The sequence below is a fragment of the Oryzias latipes genome, chromosome 12, assembly GCF_053564925.1.
Source record: "Oryzias latipes strain Hd-rR chromosome 12, Olatipes_Hd-rR_3.1".
NCBI classification, from domain to species: Eukaryota; Metazoa; Chordata; class Actinopteri; order Beloniformes; family Adrianichthyidae; genus Oryzias; species Oryzias latipes.
Genome location: NC_136248.1, coordinates 14,267,861 through 14,291,946, shown reverse-complemented (window position 1 = coordinate 14,291,946; position 24,086 = coordinate 14,267,861). Strand labels below are relative to the sequence as shown.

Genomic DNA, 24,086 nt, shown 5'->3' with positions numbered 1-24,086 from the left:
CAGCTCTACGATAAGAAACCTTTGAGTCATTTTGATGAGTTGTTCACTTTTAACTCACAAAGAATATTTTTAGAACAGCCTACATTACTCTCTCTGCAATGTTTCAAAGGTCAAGAACGTCCTGTCTCAGAGCAAAACTGAAAAATTAATTAATGCATTTGTTAAGACCATTGTAAATCTTCCCTGCCAGAAAGACCTTTAGAGGATTCAAAAACCTGCTGCCAAAATTCCAATAAAAACATTAGAAGAGATTAAGTTTTATCGGTTTTGGTTTCTCTAAAGCAACTTCCTGTTTAAAGCTTGATAGACTTTGTTCACTGACATCTAAACTTCATTTTCTCGCAAAGATTTCACTTTCCAAACAGAACATTTTGTGTTCTTCTGTATAACCAACTCTGTTTTCAGTTTAGGAGGCAGAAGCCATTTCGGTCTTCAGAGCCAGAGTTGGAGTTTTCTGTTCTGAGGTTGAGTTGGCTGAGTTAGCCTAAGATTCTTCCTTTGGTTATACTACTAACCAGGTCATTTTAGGATAAATTTGGATTTATTTTTCTCACCTTCCTGATTGTAGATATTTTTTTTTGGTCTATTCTTCTTAAAAGTCCCGCTCTAACCATCTTTTGATCTATTTTCAAATCCTTCCCAGTGGTCTTTTAATCACGATTTTTAGCCTAAATCAAAAAACCTGTGTGGTTTTCTAGTAAATAGTTTCTGCAAAGTGGCAGTTGTTTGTTAGAATTTCGCCCTGAGTTGTGGGTGAAGCAACCCCGCCACCCCCTCCCTTCCCTATCAATGAGAGCTCTCTGTTTCCATGCTTTACCTCTAAATTACAGCCCCTCACAACTCCAACCTAACATTAATGTGGCAACAATAATGAGGAGCAATTTTGGAGCTATCCAGCCATACAGTTTTAGCCAGTTGCCAACTCAGACATGGAAAACAAAGATGTACATGGATCTATTCATCTAGAGTGGATGCATCAGAATGGAGCAGAGCAGAGAGTTTGTAGCCTCACCCATTGTATTTTCTATGTTGCACCAATGAGCTTTTTGGAACAGACTCTTTTTTGTCTGCTCCAGAAATAATGTTGTTTGAAAAATATTACAGGGTCAAAAATGCTAGTTTAATTGTCCGCTTTCTGTAAGTTTTTTTTTCAAACAGACGAAGTAAAAGTTGCGTGCTTCTTGTAAAGTTCAGGTTGTTTCTCCTCCTTCATTAGCACAGTGTTGCACCTCTTCATACCTGGTGGTGCAGTCCACAAACACCTTGCACTTTTCACCTGCTCTGGGCCTCATTATGTGTGCTGCTGAAACGTCTCTGGCTGCTGTGAGAGAAACTTGTAAAAAATCAGCCAGAAGTATCAGGTGTGACACTAGTGTCAGGTATCGGCTGTGCAGCTCATTTTTAGTGTTCGACTTTAAACGACAAAAAAGTGCCTCATCACATAAGAACATAAAAAACATGTTTTTAAAGTCAAATAATTTACTTTTACATCATGAACAGGTAAAAGATTACTTTACCTTTTTGTGTCACGAGGCTCAAATGTTGGAAGGAAGTAAATACAGGAAATTAAATATAAACACTTTAGAAAACACTTCAGGAATTTATGTTTTTCTTTTAAATATTTAGTTCAAAAGGAGCAAATATTGCACATTTTTCTGTCCCTAAATCTTCAAAGATTAAATCTTTTATAAGTATTTGAGAAGACTTATTGATGTCACATTAATGTAAGTCTAACTTGTACTGCAGGTCTCTGAACTGAGACAGCAAAGCTTTGAGGATCTGAACATTTTTCTTCCAATTAAAGCCAAGAAAATTCCCAGAAAGGGGCTGTTGCTGTGCAGAGGTTGACCATGACAGCTTTAGAAGTGCTTTTATTTATATTTTTAAGCTTTCCAAGTTGTAAGATATCATATCAAAACTTTATTCAAAGCATTTCACACAATCTGCTTTAAATAAGTGTACATAAAATGTTTATTTGCATCTTTATGAAAAAATGAAGATACATTTTCAGTTGGCTGGCTGGCTGGCTGGCTGGCTGGCTGGCTGGCTGGCTGGCTGGATGGATGGATGGATGGATGGATGGATGGATGGATGGATGGATGGATGGATGGATGGATGGATGGGTAAAACAGCATCAGGGATAAACAAGCAGAAGAAGAAGAAGTGCAGGGAGTGCTAGAAAGCAGGCAGGATGGTAGTTCTCAGGGAGCAGGATTGGGAACTCCTGCATTAGACCTTCCTAGATTCCTGAAAAAGCTGTAATTCTTTTTTTCAAACAAAATTTAGGGGGAAAATTTCATTTACCCAAATCAAACACAGCCTTTTTTCTATCATTTTAATATAAAGCTGAAGCGATTCTTTGTTCAAATAGTACATCTGTTCAAATAGTCGCCATGGTAATCCTAATCCACAGCCGGCAGCCCCTCCTCTCTACATCCCCCCACCCCCTCTTCTCCCATGCAAAGCTCCAATAAACCAGACACAATTGGAAGGATGGTTGCTCCCATCATGCTTTGCAGTAGGAAGCAGGAAGACAGCGGAGGCATTTCATGAGCAAGCAGCAGAAAAGTGGCGGCAGAAATGACCACAGAGTGATGGTGAATGAGGAGCCACCGCCAAGAGAGGCATGGCCATTGTCCTCTGCAAGATGCACTGGAGCTGCTGCAGAGCTGCGGGTGAGTCCCCCCCCTCCCCTGATGAAAGTCATGTTGTAGCATGTGCACAGAGATGCAGACATGCAGCCATGGATGGGGCGGGTAAATTTAAAGTGGAAGTGCGGTAATCTTGCATATGGAACCAGATGGCTTTAAAGATGGAGCTCTGCACACTTGTGTATCAGTTTATTATCTGAATTTAATGCCAGGACTAAAAGATTAGGACAGAAAAAGAGACACAGTGTATTACTGGATCCCCCCACCCACCCACCCTTAGACACACAGAGAGCCAATGTATGCTGGTCCTCTTCTCCATTCAGTCCTTCGGGTGACTGTCACGTGTGTGATTCATTCAAAGACTATGCATTTACAGTCAGATGAACACCCCCCCCCCCCCCCCCCCCCCATTTACATCCAGAACAGACAAAAAACAGCAGTGTGAGACGTCCACATTCACTGTATCTCTGATAAAAGTTTATGCATCAGATTTCTGATGCAAAAAGAAATTAGAGAAGGAAGCAGTGGTCATCTGTATTTAGCCGAGCTATGTGCAACATTTGTGAGTCATTCTTCAAGAAACTATAGACAAGCGTTAGAATCGATTAATATCCTAAAGCGTTCTTGTTTTTTAAAGTATCATTATGTTTAACTAAAGTCCCATCCAATCATATTTTAAACTATTGTTAAAGCGTTTCCAGTGGCCTCTGAGTTAGCGCAGGGCAACTCCGCTCCCACCTTCCTTCCCCATTGCAGAGTGCTGTTTACAGTCTCTCCCTCTTGTTTACAACCCCTCACAACCCCCAAACTAACATTAGTGGTGTAATAAAAACGGCAAGGAATATTGGAGCTTCCAGCTATCCAGTAATACAGTTTTGAGCAATATGCCACCTCAGACAAGGAAAGCCCAGACGTAGATGGATCAAGTTGTCTGCAAGTGGATGCATCAGAATGAAGCAGGGAGCAGCTTGCAGCTTGCCATTCATGCTTTTCCAATAAAAAAAATAAAATTGTATGCTTCTGATTCACAACAATTTGAAAAAAGAAATAATGAGAAATGCTATTTTAATCTTAATTTTTTCATATATGTCCTCCATCATCAGAAAAATGCCACAAGAACATGTTAAAAACACCCAAAACAATTTTATTCTTTAAGTGAATCTTTAAAGGAAGGAAAAAAAAACTCAGATTAGAGGTTTTTCCTTTCCCTTAGACATCTGTGCATCCAGGTTGAGGAGTTAACGCACTTTAGAATCTGCTCTTTTTGTCAGTGTCGTCTTTATAACAATGTATGTCATGTTCTCTATAGGTGGAAAATTGAGACCGCACCAACTGGACCTCTGTATTGTTCTGCTGAAATTCACAAAAGCCTTCCATCAAACAAACATTGTCTAGAGGGGAGCATGTGTTTCCCTGAATCCTACAACACAGTCCAACTTTAAAACGCTATTAGAGTTAACAGGACAGTGCTTGAGGAGCATGCTCAACTGTCGCTTCCTGTTTGCATGATGGAGCTTTGACCAGCATCTGTGGAGAGTGCAGGGGGTTGTGTTAAGTCACTGTGGTGTCTGGAAACATTCATCTTTCGCCCAACAGGGGCTGGGATAGGCTCCAGAGACTCCAAAAGGCAATAAGTGGATTTATAGTATGGATGGATGGATAAAGCAGGGATATTTGTCGGTAGGACATTTCCCCCACAGTACTGGAATTGTCTGTCTTGTGATATTTAAACCTTTTAATTTTTGAATTGAAAGGTTTAAATAGATCCCAAGTAATTATGGATTGAAAATTGTGACATTGTGTTTTATTCTGTTTAGATGCAACCTGATTGTTGTTCAAAGATAGTCTAGAACCATAACAGAAGATAAAGAAGCTTTCAGATCTTTTCCATCTTCCTCTGTAGAGCCCGTAGGTAGCTTGCACACCTGAAAAAGTTCTTGAAATTGTTAGTTGTTCGTACAATATCCGGTTTAAACAAGTCCTCTTGGTGCAGTCATTGACTAATGAACTTTAACCTTAAATAAGACTTGGCCAAGCCAGAGTCACAGTTCTGCGGTTTTCTTGTTGGCTTTTTGGTTGTTTCTCTGAAAATCTTGTGGTCCAAGAGTGAGGTGAGCTCAGTGACCCCTCCTAGAAAGTTTCAAAACTTTCTAAGAATGTTTGACACTTGTGAATGATCAACCCTAATGGGGAGAAATGGACACCAAATGATTTGGAAGTTTCTATATCACCCTTTCCGGATGGGGATTATTACACATTTTTGCTGTTGCTAATTTGTTTAAACCTATTAATCATCTGTGAATGCTTGTTCTGTCATGGTATGATGTGGAAACAGAGTGACCCAAAATCTGAAGCCCGGAAGGAGACTCGGACTATGAGGTAGGTTAAAGGAGGTTTAATTTGGCTGAAGGTGAGTAATGGCATTTTTTCCCAGGGAGAGGAGCGTCGGCTGGCTGGAAGAGTCTTGCAGAGGGAATCCGGGAGTGAAGCACGTGAAACCAGAGGATTGCGACCAGGTGAGTACCAGAACTGGATTTTCCTGAGGCAGAGCGAGAAGAGCAATTAGTGACATTAAGCATGACAACATACAGGACCGAGCCATGGCAAGACTAAGCACCCTAGGAAGAACAACGAACTGGCGTCGACTTATGGTCCACAAGATTCTTATGAAGGCGGAGGCAATGATGAGGTGAGTGAGATCAGCTGGTCACATCCAAGGCAGAGAAGGCGGGGGAGGGGGAGAGTAACTGACAGGCCACCATGACAAGTTCTATATAAAGCATCTGGCTACTAATTATCACCAACTCATTTTTATAATCTGTCACATGGCTTAAAAATAATTCATTTACGACAACGCAGGTTGTATTTTTGAAACCTTCCACCTATGGTATGAGACCCTGGCAAGAGAAATTTATGTGCGTATTTATCATATACCAAATAATTTCAAAATAATTCAACAGTAACAAAGAAGAGTGCAGCAATAATATCTGTTTGGGATTGTTTCACTATCAGTTTGTTGGTAAAGGCCAGAGAAAGTTTTCTAAAGAACTGGGGGGTATTCCAGAAAGCATACTGCTTTCTGCTTTTCACAAGGAAAATGGAAACAAGATCAGAAACTTTGTCTGTTATTTTCCTCTAAGCAGAAACTTTTGTTTTTGATGATGCAGCCGTATTACTTTTTTGATGGATTTATAATCTTTATCCGCCTTCATTTAAATCACAGACTCCGTCTCACTCCCGTCTCAAGTGTCCCGCTTCCTTTTTTTCTCTCCACGCGTTTCCATGGTGACTCCAGAAATCTGCGATCTATGGAGAATGTCTTTATGTACCTGCTGTGCACGAGCATTAACCCAAGGTTACCAAGTCGAGCGTAATTACGCCAACTCATATCCGGTCTTTTGGAACCGACATAACCAGAGTAAGCAAGTTCAGGCGGATTTCAGCCAGAGTTCAGGCTTAAAGTCAGGCTAGTTTAAACATGCTTCCTGGAATACCCCCCTGGAATCTGGTGAGAAGAGTTAGAAAAGTCTGGCATCCAAACAGGCCTATAGGTTGCAGCTGGATGCATTTTGAACAATGAAAGTCAGCAGGAAAGAATTGAATAAACTGATTTTAAACCATTCAAACAGATTTTGTGAAATTAAATCAAGATGAACATCTAAAGCTTTTTGGGTATAAATAAACAAATTGCTCATACTTTGACAAGAAGATGTGTTCAGGACCCTCTAGAAGCTTGTAGGGGGTTGGTTGTCTTTGGACCATCTTAAACCATAATATCAAAACCCAAATACCAAACCTGTCTTGTTTCCTCCTCAGTCATTTAACCATCTAAGTGAAATGGCTGTATTAAATTTAAATACATTTGTGGTTAAATGTGTTTTATGGATCATAATTAATAAAAAATAGTTTCTGTCTTTTTGAGGAAAAGACTCCATGATTTTACTTTAAGATAAAGAGATGGAAAAGGAATGAAAAAAAATGAAGCAGGGAGATTTTCTATGCATAAAAATTGACCAGGTTTTATGGAACCCAAACAGTTTCAGAGAATGTGAGATTTTAAAACTTTCTTTTTTATTGGAAGAAAGGAGTTGTGTTGTTTTTTTTTTGGATCATAGCAATAAAACCTGCGTGTTTTCTTTATTACCAGCAAAAATCAATAATTCAGTCTCTGCTGGCTTTGAATTAATGTGTATCACACAAATAAATCATATTTTATTACAAGCATTTTTCAAACTTTATCATCGTCCTCCAAGAGATCTCCGGCTGTTCAGCCAAGCAAGTCGTTCAAAACTAAAACTTCTCTGTACTTCAGCGTAGAAACGGCTCAACTTTTTCTCCTTTATTACCAAAGGTGTTTCCAATGGGTCCTTACATATAAATAAATCACTTTTGAGCAGAAAACAGCTCATTCAGACCACAATCCTCTAATAACATTTAAGATGGACAAATTTGTTGATTCAGTTAATATTTTGCATATTTTTTCCAATACATTAGAGCTCCAGAAGCAGCATGGCAGAACAAAAACATCACGAAACAGCATCCTTAAACTAACCTGTTCCAAATCAGAGGTTTTGAATTGCACCGTAAATTAATAAAACATGTACATTCCTTATGATTTTTTTTTCTTTTTTGGTTTTCACTACTTTGCTTTAGGCTTCCAAGTTTAATGAATCATCTTTATTACTGTCATTCCTAACATCTTTCAATGAAGCTCCAGGGCTTCTTTGAAGGCACCATAATAAGAGTTTTCCTTAATCAAGTTTAGGTATACAAATCCATACAATCACACAATTATGTGAACATTTTGAAGGTAATAATCAATCAACCCAATCAATAATCAACCATAACCCATCAGAGTGAATGATGAGAGCTAATTTCATCAGGACGTTTCTTGTGTTCTCTAGGAAATAACTACAAGAAAAATAAATGAAAATTGTTGTGGAAGAACATGAGAATTAGGAGTTGAAACATCTAATATTTATAATAATCAAATTTTAAGCTTTACAAGTGACTAGCTTGGACTCATTTGATGTCCGTTGACCTAATATAAAGTATAAGATATTCACAAATGTCAGAAGTAATCAAATCAATCAACTCAAACCATTTGTAAAACACTTTTCATACTAATGTAACTTAGTGCTTTACATTTAAAAAAACATTTTTTTTCAAATTAATTCAATGTCATTTCATTTTAACACAAAAAAAATGACACAACACAATGCCCGCAACCACCCCCCCCCCCCCCCCCCCCAGCCCCATGCACATAACATAATAAATCATGATAGTATTTATAAACAAGATGCATTTTTAGATTTTTAAATGAGTGTTTAGGAAGTCACTGTGGGGAGGAATGACTCAGCTCTAACACTAACCTTCAATGAACCCAACTCTGGAAGTGGGAACATAAAGCACGGCAAATATTCACTGTAAGATCTGTTAAGAGAAACAATAAGTTGGAAAAAAGGCACTTTCCAAAACAGAAAAAAATTGGAATATTTGGGATAAACACTAAATACAAAACTAATTGCACACTTAAAAAGATGAGTATACTTGTTGTTAGGTACCGGGGGGCCAGGGGGTTTTTGTTTTGTTTCTCTTCACTTCCGGTTTTATTTTGACACTTCCGGTTACTGGTTCCTCATTACACTTGTTGTCTTTACGTTCATTGATTGTTCGCACCTGGTTACGCACCTGTTTCCCATTCACTGTTGTGTATATATTCTATGTGTTGTCCGGTACATGTCACCGGATTGTTTTGGTTACTTGCTTCTTGTTCCAAGTCATTGACGATTAAATCCTTGTTAACCTAGCTTTTGGTGTTCAACGCTTGTGTCCACACACCCCGCCTGACACTTGTTGCATCTTTGTTGACTTTTCAAAAGCTTTTTATGCAGACAATCACCACAATTTCTTATCAAAGTTTTATGGATTATCTTGTGGAGTTGCACAGGGTACTGTTTTGGGACCATTATTATTTATCATCAAATAAACTTTATTAAATGTTTCCAATTGTCCAATCATGTTCACTGATGACACAACCTCTCTCTAATTTAAATTTTGAACCACTTATGCTGGCTTGACTATTCAATGTGGTTCAGAGTTAATGTGTTATCTTTAAATAAAATAAAATCCAACTGTTTGATAAAACCAAAGAATCAATCCAAGCTTAATAAATAAATAATCGATCCATGAAAGACATCGATCTTTTATGCTTTTCCTTTTCTGTTGATCTAACGCATAACTGCAGTAAGGCCAGATTCCGTTAGCTTGATTCAGAATTTATAATGGAATTTTCCATGGGATGGCTAATCCTAACGCTCGGCCGACCTAAACGTACATTGCTGATTAAATGAACATTTTAAATATTGACAGGCATGAATTTTCCAAACTATTTTAGTAAAATAAAAATTTTAAAATAACCATTTGTGGTCTAAAGCTCTGTTTTTTATTCAAATAAAGTGTAATGCTATAGCGTGAGCGTCAACTATTGGTCAAACTGAAATGCCCTGCAGAAGAGGCAGAACATAATGATCTGCACGTATCTGTTGGAGCCTCTCCATTTGAGAAACAATGTAACACTGTATGGTGTTAACAATCTCATTGGTTTATTATTACACTAATAATATTGACAATATGTGAAGTGAATATGATTAATATATCTTCAAAACGTATTTAGATTATTGTGCTTCTATATAAATATGTCTAAATGTGTAAACCGTGTAAATTCGACATCAAATCAAATTGAATCTAATAGATCAAAAGAATTAAAAAGATCACGAATCGAATCAATCCAGGCTCTGGGTGAGCAATTCTTGGAAATTATTGGTGATAAGCAACCCTAGAAAAAACATATTTTCTAAGATGACAATGGAGTGTTTTGAAATGCCTCAGCTGTCCAGCATAAAGTTTTTGGGCATTTTTTGTCAATTTGAATTTGAACTGGATAGAACAAACTGATAAAGTTAAGAAATAAATAGGCACAACAATGAAGGTCAGACATCTTATAACCACAAATTGTTTTTTAATTATTTATTACAGCTTTATTACAGCGATTTATCCGTATCGCTCATACTGTAATATTGCTTGGGCAAGTACTTTCCAAATACATTTCATAAAATCTTTATTTTTCAGAAAAGCTTTGTTGCAACCATGTCAGACTTACACTCTTCTTCTAACCCATTAACATATTTCAAATATGTTTTTTATTCTATAAATACTTTTTAGTGAAGGAAATATTCCTATAAATTCCATGTAATTCAACCCGGACGTCTTCAGCTTCCATCTTCCTACATTTCTCACTTGTCTAGATCAATATTCAATGTAATTTAGGGCAGTGGAACTGTAGGATGACTATTTCCAAGTAACAAAAGTCTTGCAACTTGCAAAGTCTTGCCTTAAAAAGCATTTAACTTCTATTATTTCTGTTTATAATGTCTTTTTTTGTCAATTGAATTTTGTCTTACTCATTGTGAAACGTATTATTTTAAGGATCATACTCTTATGCTTTTTGTACAAACACACATCTATTACACTTACATCACTTTATGGGTCACATGTTAACTAATTTGATTTTAGAGATACTGTTTTTATTTGTTATGTCAATCTTATTTTACTATTTTTAACTTATCCCTGGTTTTATTTTATTTTTTTCTTCTATGTATATTTTACATTTTTGAGTTACATTAGAGGCATTAAATAAGCTTTTGTTTTTTTTTGTCTTTCTCTTAGTTTTTGACCTTTGGATACTTAAAACTTCAGTTCCCTCCATGACTTTTCTTTGGCACAAAGATCTAGAGATAATGAGGCCATTCTATGACTTTAATTGGCTTCTTGATCCTCTACTTTGGTGTCTTATAGCATTCACATGTGGAACAACCATGCAGAATCTATTTGATTTTTCTGCCTGAAGAAAGATGGTTCTCATCCGTTCGCTGTTGCCATGACCCCTTGTCACTTGTGCTATCCTAGGCACTTTAACATTGGGAGTTAGGTCATCTAGACCAGTGTTTTTCAACCAGTGTGCCGCGGCACACTAGTGTGCCGTGGGAGATGGTCAAGTATGCCGTGGGAAATTACCCTCATTAATCATTAACTGATCTAAAAACATTTTCCATCTCCAGGAAATCAGCTCTTTGTTCATCCAAACAGGCCCTGATAAAACACTGAGTAGTGAGGAATATAAAAGATCTTAAAATTACTTTTTCTTTGTGTTTGTTTGATTCTATTAAAGACATTTTGATAAGAATGACGGTATTTACCTGCAGCTATAGCGGTTTGCGGGAAAGTCCCGCCCCTTTACCTGTCTCCGCCAATCATTGTTGAAGGCTTAATCACATGTCAGCAGTCTGACCAATCAGAAGTGGTTAAAGTCTTCACTTCCTTGTTCTTAATTCTGCTCATAAATTCTTTCAGTTCCAACAAAAATACCAGCTAAAGCTCGTCTTTAGCGGTGTAGCTTTCCACAGAGTCCGGTGTCAGACCGTGAACAAAACAATGAAGCTCACAGACGCGAGTCTTTCTGCCCTTTTTCGGCAGTTTTCACACTACATCTCCCATGATGCATTGGCTTAAAGGGCCAGTGTCCCAGCGCACAATAAGTGCGCATGAAATGTCTAGAAACCTCAACGGACAAACAAACAGTTTCTAAATTTTCTAATTTAACTTTTATTTCATCTCTTAGAAAAAACAGCCGCAACTTCCTGCTTTTTTGGCCACAATTATCACAAAATGCACGTGAGATTGCGGGGGGGGGGGCTGTCGATCAATAGAGACCATGAATTTCTGCTTATTTTTTTTTTTTTGGGATGCTGGTGTGCCGCGGGATTTTTGTCAAGGTTAAAGTGTGCCGTGGCTCAAAAAAGGTTGAAAAACACTGATCTAGACCCAATAGACAGTGCTCTGAACCCTTTTCTTCAATGATTTGTGATCTTCACTGGTGTCCATGGATTACATGAAATCCTCTCCACCTTTATCCACCTTTTTCATGGGATGAATAACATGTCAATGTAAGAGTGGGGTCATAGGATAGCACAAGGGTTAAAAGACAAATAACCCAAAGGTGAAACATTTTGACCTCCATGTTTGATGTGGTGACAATGTTTTGTGATCATAGAATTACTCAGATGTTTTGTGTAAAACTGCAGATGGGATTTCCTTAGCCTTGTAGGCACTACAGAGAGCTTTTATAGCACCGTGTTCCACCAGTTGTTTGTTCTTGTGAGCTTTGAGATCATTGACAAGATCCTTTTTAGTTCTGGGCTGATTCCTTGCCAATCTCATAAACGTTGAAACTCCACAAGGTGTGGTGCTGTATGGAGACAGGTGAGAGATTTCCTCTGTTCCTTTCATTTCCATCAAGCCCAGTCTCCTGTTTTACCACGTAGATCTTCAAATCTGTTTCTAAAATACCAAATTCACCAGAAATTCCTATCTGTATGAAAACTTTGTGGTGGGAGAAACAGCAGGATGCTGCAGGTATTTCAGTGAACCTCTGAAAACCTCAGTGAATGAAAGGATTTTAAGACTGCTTGGTCATTAACTATTTGATTAAAGCTTGATTGTATTAGGTAATGTAATCAAGTGAATGTAATCTTACCAGGAGTTAACCAACAATGGCTGTAAAACAACTGTCACATCCAGTGTTAATGATTTCACACTTTATGAAGAGCGAAAGTTGATGAATAAAATTTTAGGATTTTTACCTTAATATGGGAGCTAAAGAATATCTTCATTTGAAAACAAACGTATAAAGGATGTACTTTTTGTGGCACATGCCTGTAAATATAGGCCCCGCCCACTCTCAGGGTTCATGCCAATAAGAAGCAGAGAGAGTGAGAGCAAAGGGCTGTTCTTATCTTATCCAGCATTCTCTAAGGATATTAAAGCTGAAACAGTCATACTTTTAACAGAGGAGCCAGAAAAAAGACTAGAAGTGATTTAAATCCTGTCTGACCCATGCGACTTTACTTCTGCAGGTAAGTACATCACCGTGCTTTTATTGTGAAATTGCTGTTTGGTTGCACATTTAAAGCAGTTTTTGAAGATAGCATTGATGCTGTTCTCTAAATGCAAAATTAAAAAATGCAAACGAGCATGTTTTCCTTTTTTTTCTTTGATTATTAGCTGCATTATTTAACTTTTATATATTTATATCATCAGGTATTTCTTCAAAAATCCATAAATAACCATACCATCCATAATATCTATAAATAGCTTCTGGTCGGCATATTTCAGACTATTAGTGAAATGTTAATAATTATCTGTCTATCTGCATACGTGCAAGATAAGAAGCATTGTGTATCTTTTTTTAAAGTGTTTCCTTACAGAGTAAAAGATCTAACTCAAGGGGATTCATCAATGACATTGGTTTTAACTTTGAATGGCTGTTGCTATGATACAGGCAGGTTGTGACTTGATTGGAAGTGGTGATTAAAAGAAAGAAATATATTTAAATTGTGTTCCTACATAAGAAAATCCTGTGTTATAAACCATAAAATCCAACTTTTTTTTTTTTTTTTTTTACAAAAGAATGTAAACTGAATTTAAATAGCCTCCCTTGAGTCATTTGTGATCAGACTCCCTGTGATGTGGCGGTTTCTGAGCAGCAGTGCAGTAGGGAGCTTTGGTGATCAGAAACAAACTGACTCAATCAATTATGTGCAAGTCTACACAGAACTTTGGAGTTTTTTGTGTCTTTCAGTCCTGAAAAGGTCTGTGTGACTTCCCTTCTGATGCTTTTCATCTATGGTCAAGAAAGAACTATAAGCCTCACAGTACGGTCTGTCTGAAAAGGGTTGTTATTTGTCTCCTTCTGTCACCTAAAAGCCTCAGTTGAGAATTGCACATCAGCCTTTTCTCTGTTTGCTTTAAAGTATCTGTTTTCATGCAAAGTGGAGAGTACTAATGTTTACAAGAAAAAAGTCCAGCTGAGACTTAAAGACATTAAACACTGGAACAGGGTTTCTTAAAATGAAGTTATGCTTCCTGTCATCAGTTTTCTAGGCTGTAAATCACAGCACATGCCAGTGTTGTGGTGATGGAGGCAGACAACACGTCACTATAATTGCTTTATGGTTTCTCACACATGACTATCTTTGCAACGGCACAGTTGCTGCTGGAAACGAAGGGTCTAATAAGACAGCGATCAGCAGCAGCGGGCCGAGCGTAGCCTTTATTCATGGCCGCTGATGACCTGATCAAAGGGTTTGTTCAACAAGGGCTGGCATTTAGGCGATACAACCTCTCATCGTGGTGGATTTTTCCTTTGGAAATCAATGTAAACTTACAGTAAATGTTCACAGCTGCTTAACCCTTGTTTCTTTCCGAAAAATGTGAAAAAGTTTGCTCTTCTGCAGGCATTTTACATTTACAACACAACAAAAAAAACTCTGCATAGCTCTAGACGCAAATTAGTTTTTTTTACTTAATTTAAAATTGTTGTTTTATTCTTTAGGTCTTTTGATTGACAGAAAACCATTCAGTCCATATAGCTTATGTGCATGTCACGTGTCACATGTCGAAAATTACATAGTCAAAAAACCTACTTTTGAATATTTACATGATTTCTCATGTAAATGTAAATACATGCAAATAACCAATATCATAAGGTCAGGTGAAACTAAATTAGAGTTTTTGTGCTTTAAGACCCACGTCAGTTAAAACTCCTCAAACTATCGGGTATGGAAGTGGAAGGGTGGATGGAGAATAGGGCTCATTTTGCATCTAAAAGGACTTTGACACCTTTCAGTTACTAAGTCAACCATAACCCATTTGTTATAACAGAACAGTGACAAAACAACAACTCAACAGAACAAAAGTTCAAAAAAGTGAGCCACATAGTATGGAAAAAAAACATAATTTGTAAATAAAGCCAAGCATGAAGGGGTTAAACAAGGACTTGCATTTTTTATCTGTGCCAAAATAATTCAAATGTTTTCTGCACCATAAAACCCTGAGGCAGATTTTATATCATGACATCAAACAATATAGACAAAACCCTGAATAAGTCAAATAAAACAAATAAAATAAACTTATAAAAATTCAAAAGAAAACCTCTTATATGTCCATTTTAGTGGATGTTAGTTGTTGGGCTAAAAATATTTCTTTTTCCACTAATAATATCATCAGGCCATATTTCTAACTTACCTTTTGTTATCTTTTTCATGTCCATATATAGATGTTCAACAACTTTTCCCACTGCTTTTGAAAATAGTTCTACCAACTCAAACCACCATACAGGCACAAATCCTGAAGAACTGAATAAAGTCAGTTTAGATTTTCCAACTCCTCTTCCAAAAACGAAATCTTTTATCCAGTTTGTACCTACACAACGTTTATATTTATAATTTTTTCACCTTTTTTTAAAGTCTCTTTTATTTATATTCTATGCATTTCCTTTGCACGTAACTCATCTATTACAAATAGTTTAGTATTTTTGTTTTTAAAATATTAATTTGACACATTTTTGAAAGTGGACTTTTTGCAGACTGTGTTACTACATGCAAAGAAATGCTGGTTTTGAAATGTCTTCTATTTAATGTTGCTGTGGGTTTGTTTTTGGTGCAGCTGTGCATTTGTTAAAGCAAAGCTTTACCTTTTGTCAACTGAGTTACATATTAAGACATTAACATTAAAGTCTGCTACAGCCTTGGAGATGCCAATAAATTTGCTGCAGCTTTTCATGATTTGAAAGCAAAAGACAAACAGCAATTATTACTTGACAAGTTCAAAATGCCTAACTTTAAACTCATCTTTACATGTGTTGTTCTCTCATGTCTTTTCCAGCAGCTCAGCTGACATCCACATCATCTAATACTCCATCGCCACCCTCCACCTTCTCTTCCTTCTCGCAACAATGGATGAAGTCTCCAAAGTCACAGAAACTCCACTGGCGCCGCCGCCTCTCTTGGCGCGGCGGGCTCGTCAGCCGCAGCCGGCCATTTCAGTCGTCAAGTCCAAGCTGAGAAAAAATCTGACATGCTCTGCATCAAAAGTCCAGAAAACCCTGACAAGCTTCTTCCCCGTGGTGCGCTGGCTGCCTAAGTACAAGCTGAAGGAGTACGTGTGGGGGGATGTCATGTCCGGAATGATCGTCGGTATCATTTTGGTGCCGCAGGCTATAGCCTATTGTCTGCTGGCAGGAGTGGAACCCATCTACGGCCTGTACACCTCATTCTACGCCAACATCATTTACTTTCTCATGGGGACCTCCAAACACGTTTCTGTGGGCATCTTCAGCCTCATGAGCCTCATGGTTGGACAGGTAACAAGTAACCATGGAAATTCAATTTTGTGCTTTTCCACATGGTAATGAATCCACGAAAAGCTGACAGTCAATATTTGCCTGCAGGTGGTGGACAGAGAGTTGTTTCTGAGTGGTTTTGACCTCAATGATGACCCCACATCCAAAGCTGACAGTTTCAACCTCACTGATGATGACCCCCACACGGTGGACCTCATGGGCATTCCATGCAGCAAGGAGTGCTATGCCATCAGCATCGCTGCAGCAGTCACATTCCTGGCTGGCGTCTATCAGGTTAAAAAAAAATGTTCTTGCCTACAAACTAGTGTCTTTTAAATAACTTCTTAGTAATTATATGGCATCAATTTGTTTTGTTTTTTCTCTATTAAATTAATGTTGTTGACTGATCCGCAATCGTGACATGTGTCATATCAAAGAGATGGACCTGGATTTGTTTTCTTTTAAATTTCTCTGCAAAACATTTTAAGAAATAACTACAAAAGTAAAATACAACTCACATCTTTAACATATCTGTAAAATCTCTCTGTTATCCAGGATAGTTCCATAGTAGAAACAGTTTTAAAAGGGTCATCTAGATTTATTTTTAAAGAGGGTTTTAGGTTGAAAATTTGAGAAATTCCAGATGACACTTGTAAAACTTTTCTTGCTGTTCACATCTTAAAGTTTTCCATCCATACATCCATTTTCTAAACCCATTATATCCCTCTCGGGGTCATGGGGTTGCTGGAGCCTATCGCAGCAACTGTTTGGAAAGGTTGCTCCATTGGATGAGTCATCAGTCATATCCAGGGCCATCCTTAAGTTCCATCCAACCATCCATTTTCAGAACCTGATGGTTCCCTTTTGAGGTAATGAGGTTGCTGGAGCCTAGGTGCTGTTTGGCTCACATACATCTTTTTTTTTTCACCCAAACTGAGTCTGGAGCCTGTTGCTTGTCAGAGGTGGATAGGGATCATTTTTATCAGTGACTGTGGTCACAACCTTCCTGTTCCTGAAGCTCCAACGCTGCAACCTGCCTTCATCGACCTGCTTTCACTCACCTCAGTCCCGTTTGTTTTTCCATTACACTTGAGGATCACCCCATTGAGGACAGCAGCTATAGGCGGGCAAAATGCAAACACCTAGTGTTGTCTCCTTTTGCTTTCCTCAAGTAGGCACAGCCTATGTCAGCTCGGTTGGAAGCACAAACAAGAAGATACAGAAAAATCAAAGCAACGGTGCAGTGGAAACACTTTGATTTCAAATAGTCAGAATGAGCCATGCTGAGTTGCTCCAAATGGACACACACTAGTACACTGTTATTTTTGAACAAGCCGAGAGATGGTATATATCAAATGAAACTTTATTTATAAAAAAGGCAAAAGAGCTTAATTTTCAATATGAACTCTGCACACAAGCATCATGTTACCGTTAGGCAAACTAATAAAGAAAATGAATGAATACTGGCTATGCTACCAAGTCGAGATGCAGACAGTGATGAAATATCCCGCCAAGATTACACCAAATATATCTACACATTTCTGGCCTTTATCCTTAGCACTTTGTCAAAGACCCTCTCCAATCATTTTTTATCTATTTTAAAAGTGTTCCCAGGGGTCTTTTAAATATCATTATGCTGCTTTTAGACAAAATTTTAGAAAACTGTCTCTCTTCAGGACATAGTTTCTGCAAAGCGGCAAGTTTTCATTGAAAATTTGCCTCTGAGTTATGAGCGGGACTATTGGCACAAAACAACCCCACACCCCCACTTGTGGCCCACCACAGCGTATTTACTATGAAACAACTACAATCTTCTTCAAACTGCATTTTTCCGTCTGCTCCTGATTTACAATAATCTGAATAAGTAAATACTCAGAAAGCTTAATTTTCTTTATATATGTCCTCCATTGTCAGAAAAACACCACAAGCACATGTTTAAAAACCACTGACGTGCGTTGAGGTTATCAGCTGCTAGGCACAGACATCATCAGTCAGCTTTACAAATATATGAACCCTACAGAGTAGCTTATTCACCATTTGACTGGCAACAATTAAAGTGTTTAAAATTCCATTTCAACATTTTTCTTCTGTTTACAATGAGTAGCATAGAAAAAAAGCACCAACATTGTTATTACTGACTTACTTTTACTTATAAATGTTCTTGCACCACTCCTTCTGAAGAAACACATGCATAACCTGTTAGTAGAAGTTTTCCTTTTTCCTTCTTCAGTTTAAAAAGTATCTCTTTATCAATGGAGATTGTTGCCAGTCTCCACAAATTCCTGAGTTTAGACACGTAATCCTCCATTTAGAAAACGATGCTAAACAATATTAAAGAACACTGAAAACCCAAAAAGAAAAATTCCGGGGTCACGAGGTCACCGGAGCCTGTCCCGGCTACTGTTGGGCGAAGGCAGAGTTACTCCCGGCACAGGGCCCCAGTCTGTTCCAGTTAATTTATACCAATTTAGAAATGTACAGATTTGTTTAATTTATTAATCATGCAATTTATGTGAAAGAAAAACTAAATTATGTCATTGTCACTCTGCTCTGCCTGTTCAGGTCATTGACATGCATCAGTGCCAATGATGTCTATGAGTTTCTTTTTCTACCCAGTATCATTACGCAATGAGAAATAGAAATAGAAATCAATATTACACTCAAAATATCATCAACATTTCCTATGTACAAACCTTACTTTTTTGTCATTTGTATGACAGATAAAACCTTGGTGAGCTACACCACAAATCAGGTAATTAATTAATCAATAGACAAATAGTCTCAAATTGACAACTGAAGAACTTTTTTAACTTCAGTCTGGTTTCTCAGTTTTTCTTTGACTTATTCTGTGTATCAGGAAGTATACATTTCTTCATCCTTAATCTCTGGGGCGACAGTGGCTCAGGTGGTTGAGCGGGTCGTCCAATGATCGAAGGGTTGGCGGCTCGATCCCCGCTCCCACCAGCCAAAATGTCATTGTGTCCTTGGGCAAGACACTTCACCCTCCTTGCCTCCAGTGTGGCTCCACTGGTGTGTGGATGTGCATGAATGATCCTGGTGATGGTCAGAGGGGCTGTAGGCACGAAATGGCAGCCACGCCTCTGTCAGTCTGCCCCAGGGCAGCTGTGGCTACAACCGTAGCTTACCATCACCAAGTATGAATGAGGAGTGAATGAATAATGGACATAATGTAAGCGCTTTGGGTGTCTTGAAAAGCGCAGATAAATCCAATCCATTATTATTATTATTACTCTAAAAGTGTCCATTTTTAGCTTGATTCATTTTCTCACCCATTCAGATTGTTTTACCTCTTCTCCCCTTTTATCTCCCCCATCATCCTCCTTTTCCTTGATGTTGTTTTTCCCCCCTCTGCAGATCATGATGGCGGTGTTCCAGCTCGGATTTGTCTCTGTGTACCTTTCAGCTCCAATGCTTGATGGCTTTGCCACGGGGGCCTCTTTCACCATTCTGACCGTGCAGGCCAAATACCTGTTGGGCCTGAAGATTCCTCGTCACCATGGTTACGGCACGGTGCCCGTCACCTGGTTCAACATCTTTGCCAACATTCACAAGACCAATGTGTGTGACCTTATCACAAGTGCCATCTGTATTTCAATTTTAGGTGTGTCATTTAATACATTAATGCACTAAAATCACAATAAAACTCCCATGATTCATTTTTTTCTGAAACACCAGTAATTTTCTTCTTCAGCAAGAAATGGTTTTACTTTTTTTCCCATTGTAGTTGCAGGAAAAGAGATCCAGGACCGTTACAAGAATCGCCTGAAGATCCCGCTTCCAACAGAGCTGGTGGTGGTGGCAGGAGCCACCCTGGCCAGCCACTTTGGAAAGCTAAACTCCCGCTACAGCTCCAGTGTATCTGGTCACATACCCACAGGATTTATCCCTCCAAGCGTGCCTGCTTTCAGTCTGATGCCACGTGTGGCTCTGGATGCCATTCCTTTGGCAGTCATCAGGTAAAATGTAACAAGTCAAAACCTGTCTTGTTGAATGAAAGGACATGAATCTTATCTCAGTCGTAATGTCAAAGCTACAGTTCAAAGATTTATTTGCGCTCATATAAAAAAGTGAGATTATCTTTGTTGTTTCTTTAAGTTCACCGTAAATTTGACCCTTATGAGACCACTGGAAACGCTTTTATAATAGATCCAAAAAATGATTGGCGGGGAACTTTAAGGCCTGCACAAGTGTGTAAGCTAAAGTGGTGTAGCACTCTAACCAAAACGTATTTTGTAGCTTTGCATTCACAGTGTCGCTGTCTGAAATGTTTGCCAAGAAACATGGCTACACGGTTCGGCCCAACCAGGAGATGGTGGCCATCGGCCTTTGTAACGTCATCCCTTCATTCTTCCACTCCTTCACGACTAGTGCAGCATTAGCAAAAACCATGGTGAAGGACTCAACTGGCTGCCAGACTCAGGTGAGTTAGAAAAAGTGAATCTCTGACTTGTTCTTTGCTTCACAAAACACTGGTATGTGTTGGGGAAGTCTGATATTTCATTCATCTTAGTAACAAGTATTTCTAACTTTGATAAAATGTTCTAATGTCACACTTTTGCCATTTTTCTATGTTTTCTTTGCTATCTTTCTGCCTCCCAGGTTTCAAGTTTGATAAGTGCCCTGGTGGTCCTCCTGGTTCTGCTCTTCTTTGCTCCTTTCTTCCACGCTCTGCAGAAATGTGTCCTCGCTTGCATCATCATTGTTAGTCTTAGGGGGGCACTGAGAAAGTTTAAGGAGGTTCCAGCTAAGTGGCGTGCCAGCAAAAACGACGCCATCGTCTGGTTGATAACCATGTTTGCCACAGCTCTAATCAGTGTGGAGTTAGGTTTGCTCGTTGGAATCATCTTCTCTATGGTTTGTATCATCTTTAAGACCCAAAATCCAAAGGTGAGTCAGAATCTTGACAAAGTCGTGTTTATAATTCCAGTCAGAAAATGAACGTTCTACACCCTTTCACGCCTTCATTACAGTTTTCTCTCCTGGGTCGAGTCAGTGACACTGATCTTTATGAGGACCTGGAAGAGTACACTGGCTTAACACCACCACCTCAAGTTCACATCTTCCGCTTCCAGGCACCTCTCTACTACGCCAACAAAGAGTCTTTCCTCAAGTCCCTCTACAAGGCGGTGGGCGTGGAACCTTTCCTGGAGCTGACCAAAAGGAGGAAGGCAGAGAAGGCCAAAGGGAAGTCTTCAAAGCAGGCTAAGGCAAACAAAAAGAACGGTGACGTGTTTATAGGGCCGATCCACAAAGAGCTGGACTTCCACACCATTGTTTTAGATTGCTCTGCCATTCCTTTCATAGACTCATCTGGCACGGCTACCCTTAAAGTACTGGTCAAGGAATACAAAGACATCGGTGTGAGCGTGCTCCTTGCCTGTTGTAATGCCTCAGTCATTGACGCTTTGAGGAAAGCACAGGTGTTTGGGAAGAATGACAGAGAGATGAGCAGCCTTCTGTTTTATACAGTCCATGCTGCAGTCTTCCACGCAGGTCAGGAACATGCAGAAGCAGCAGAAGGAAAGTCTGAGGACTCTCTGTTCTAGATTGGTTGGTCACTGCCGCTCCTTTTCCTGACAAATTTTCTGCCTTTCTTTACACTGAAGTGAAAGGAAATGAAAGGGGAGACAAATCTAACACACTTTCAGGTTTGTGTCTCAGCAATTACCTGCAACCTATATACAGTTGCTGAGCTCAGACACTGAAAAATACCACACACCTAACACTTGTAGACAATAATTGGTTGCAGTCTTGCTGAACTATAGCTACGGTGGTCCAAAAACCTTTTAGCACAACTTGAAGATCTTTATTGACATCTGTAGAGGATAACAGATGGTGATGCATCTGCAAATGCGTTGACTGTAGATGAGAACAGGATTGAGTAACCCCTCCCCCGTCGCGTTCCAAACAGGAAGTACCTGCTAGGTCCAAGAAACCAAAATCCCACAGACGTCAATAGAGAAATAAACAGCTATCGCTCTGTCATATTTGTCAGAAGAACCGTTCTTGGTCTGATACATTTTTAACATGTTCTTGTTAATTCTAACTTTTTTTCACAACATTTTTTTCTGTTGTGCAACTTATTCAATTTATTGACTGACCAATCAAATGCCTCATGTGGTCTCATGTTGATTGTATTAATCGTGTGACAGATTTGTGTAGCGCGCTTTCAAGTGGTAGGGGTGTGGCCTTCCAACAAGCTTACTCCTGATTGGCAAGAGTGGTTACCGTACAAATGAGGACTTAAGAGTTTTGGACCAATCACGCCTTATGCTACGTTCACACTGGGCTCGGAACGGTGCATTTAAGCCACCACATCAAAAGAAAAGTCTATGTAAACACACGTAAACCCACGTTTTTGGGCTTCCAAAGTTCACTACATACGTTTTTAAGTCCGTCTTCGGGCTCTATGTGAAAACCTTGTGTTCTTTGAACGCTTGCTGAAACTTTTGATTGCTTGAACGTCAGACAGCTGAACTTTGACCAATCAGGGAGTCGGATCTAGTAGTGATGTATGGGTGGCGTTGTTTTCAAAACACAGCAGTGCCAACCGGTTGAAAATTGATCATGAAGGACATATTAATAATTTTGCTTTGTGACCAAACGGAATTCTATGACACCAAGTCTTTCATATGTTGGAATAGAGCTGTGAAAGAAAAAGCCTGGAGCGAGATTCACCAGATTTGTACCACTTCAACATTTAGCACCAAGTCTTCCAATAGTAGGTAAGGCATGCACCTGTATTGGGTAGCGACAGTCCAGTGTGAACACCATATACTAGAAGAATTCATCATGTTCTTGAACATGTCTGGTGTGTACATAGCATCACTGACAATTTTTGGTTCCAACATGGCAATGTCTGTTCTGCAAAAAATGGTGGCTGAGTTGACTTAATTTTGTTGGAAGTAAGCCATTTTTTATGGGTGACATCACACTTGCTTGGTCCTGTTCTCTTATACAGTCAGTGGTTAGTTGTAATACTAAAAGCTGCTGACAGTTTAGATGAGCCATCCAGAGCTCCCACGTTTAGATCCAGTCATCGCTGTCTCGAGTGCTAACTGTTACCTTGGACCCCTAACTATCTATTAGTAGACTACTGTTGATAAACTGGGAAACCTTTAGGATAAAAGCCCACGTACGTGGACAAAAAAGACAGTTTGCTTCTGAGGATTATGCTTGAGAAAGCTATATCTTCACTTATTACTTTTAGCCGAACTGGATCTTAGCAGCAGCAGCAGTTTAAAAAACAAAGGACAAACAAACGTCAGAGATAGATTTCCTTTCTGGTTCTAGAGGAAAAACAGACATTACTCTGTGCTTTTGTTCTTTTTTGTTTTAATGAAGTTGGGATGTGTCACTCAAAGTTACGTCTTTCACTGGCTCTGTAACTGCAAAAATAAGCTTAAACTGTGGTGCTTTTTCTGAAAGATTTTCTCTGTTTTATCCCATTTATGGACAGACAGGAGGACAAGAGTGGAATGGAAAACCTGCTTGATTGAAAATGTGGACGTACTTGTATTACTCAAAAAAAAAAAAACAATGAGTGGCCTAACATTTTCATTCACTGATTTGTCTTTAGGAGAGGGGTTGTTTTAGTTAAACTTTTCTTTTTGGATTTTTGACATAGTGTTGATATTTAACATCCATAGTAATATTTTTGGTACAGGAGTAATCGTTGGAGATGCACACGTGTGAGCACATGGGCTAAAACATACATGTGGTCGTCAACAGAGCAATTCACCTTGTAGGTCACAACATTTCTGCAGTTGTAGTTTTACCTAATTGTCTAAATATTAATGCTTGTAAAAAATAAAATAAAAAGACGATAAACGCCTATAAATTGGATGTAATATTAAGACAATGTATATTTTTATAACAAAAAAATATGATTATGTAGGGACAATCCAAACATTGATTCACTTTATGACCCAAATTTGCTAATAATCATTTTTTTTTTAAATGATGATGTTTAAGAACCAAAGTGATAATTTGCTTTTTTCGTAAATATTGATCATTAAAAGATGTGTATATGTTTTTTTTAAAAGAAATTCTCTGTAACAATTAAAAAAAAATAATGAAAGAACATGGAGCAATTGGATGTTTTCTTGTTTTTCTTCCTCAAATGCTAACACTCTCAACAACAACCATCATTTATTTCATGAGATAACACACAT

General features: G+C 38.5%; 1 protein-coding gene across 6 annotated transcripts; it reads left to right on the top strand.

Moving 5' to 3' along the window:
* Window positions 1–2,515: 2,515 nt before the first annotated feature.
* Window positions 2,516–23,995, top strand: slc26a1 (solute carrier family 26 member 1). 6 transcript variants are annotated; one of them, XM_078956167.1, is made up of 10 exons: window positions 2,516–2,675; window positions 5,086–5,167; window positions 5,243–5,340; window positions 15,438–15,912; window positions 16,000–16,185; window positions 19,267–19,513; window positions 19,637–19,868; window positions 20,149–20,332; window positions 20,512–20,799; window positions 20,883–23,995. In XM_078956167.1, exons 4-10 carry the CDS (start codon window positions 15,505–15,507, stop codon window positions 21,456–21,458), a joined length of 2,121 nt encoding a protein of 706 aa, XP_078812293.1. In that variant the 5' UTR covers window positions 2,516–2,675; window positions 5,086–5,167; window positions 5,243–5,340; window positions 15,438–15,504; the 3' UTR covers window positions 21,459–23,995. The 6 variants fall into 6 exon arrangements, with proteins under 6 accessions (XP_078812293.1, XP_011480235.1, XP_078812294.1 ...); XM_011481933.4 differs by having other exon boundaries at window positions 15,435–15,912; XM_078956168.1 differs by lacking the exons at window positions 5,086–5,167; window positions 5,243–5,340.
* The last annotated feature ends 91 nt before the right edge of the window (window positions 23,996–24,086 follow it).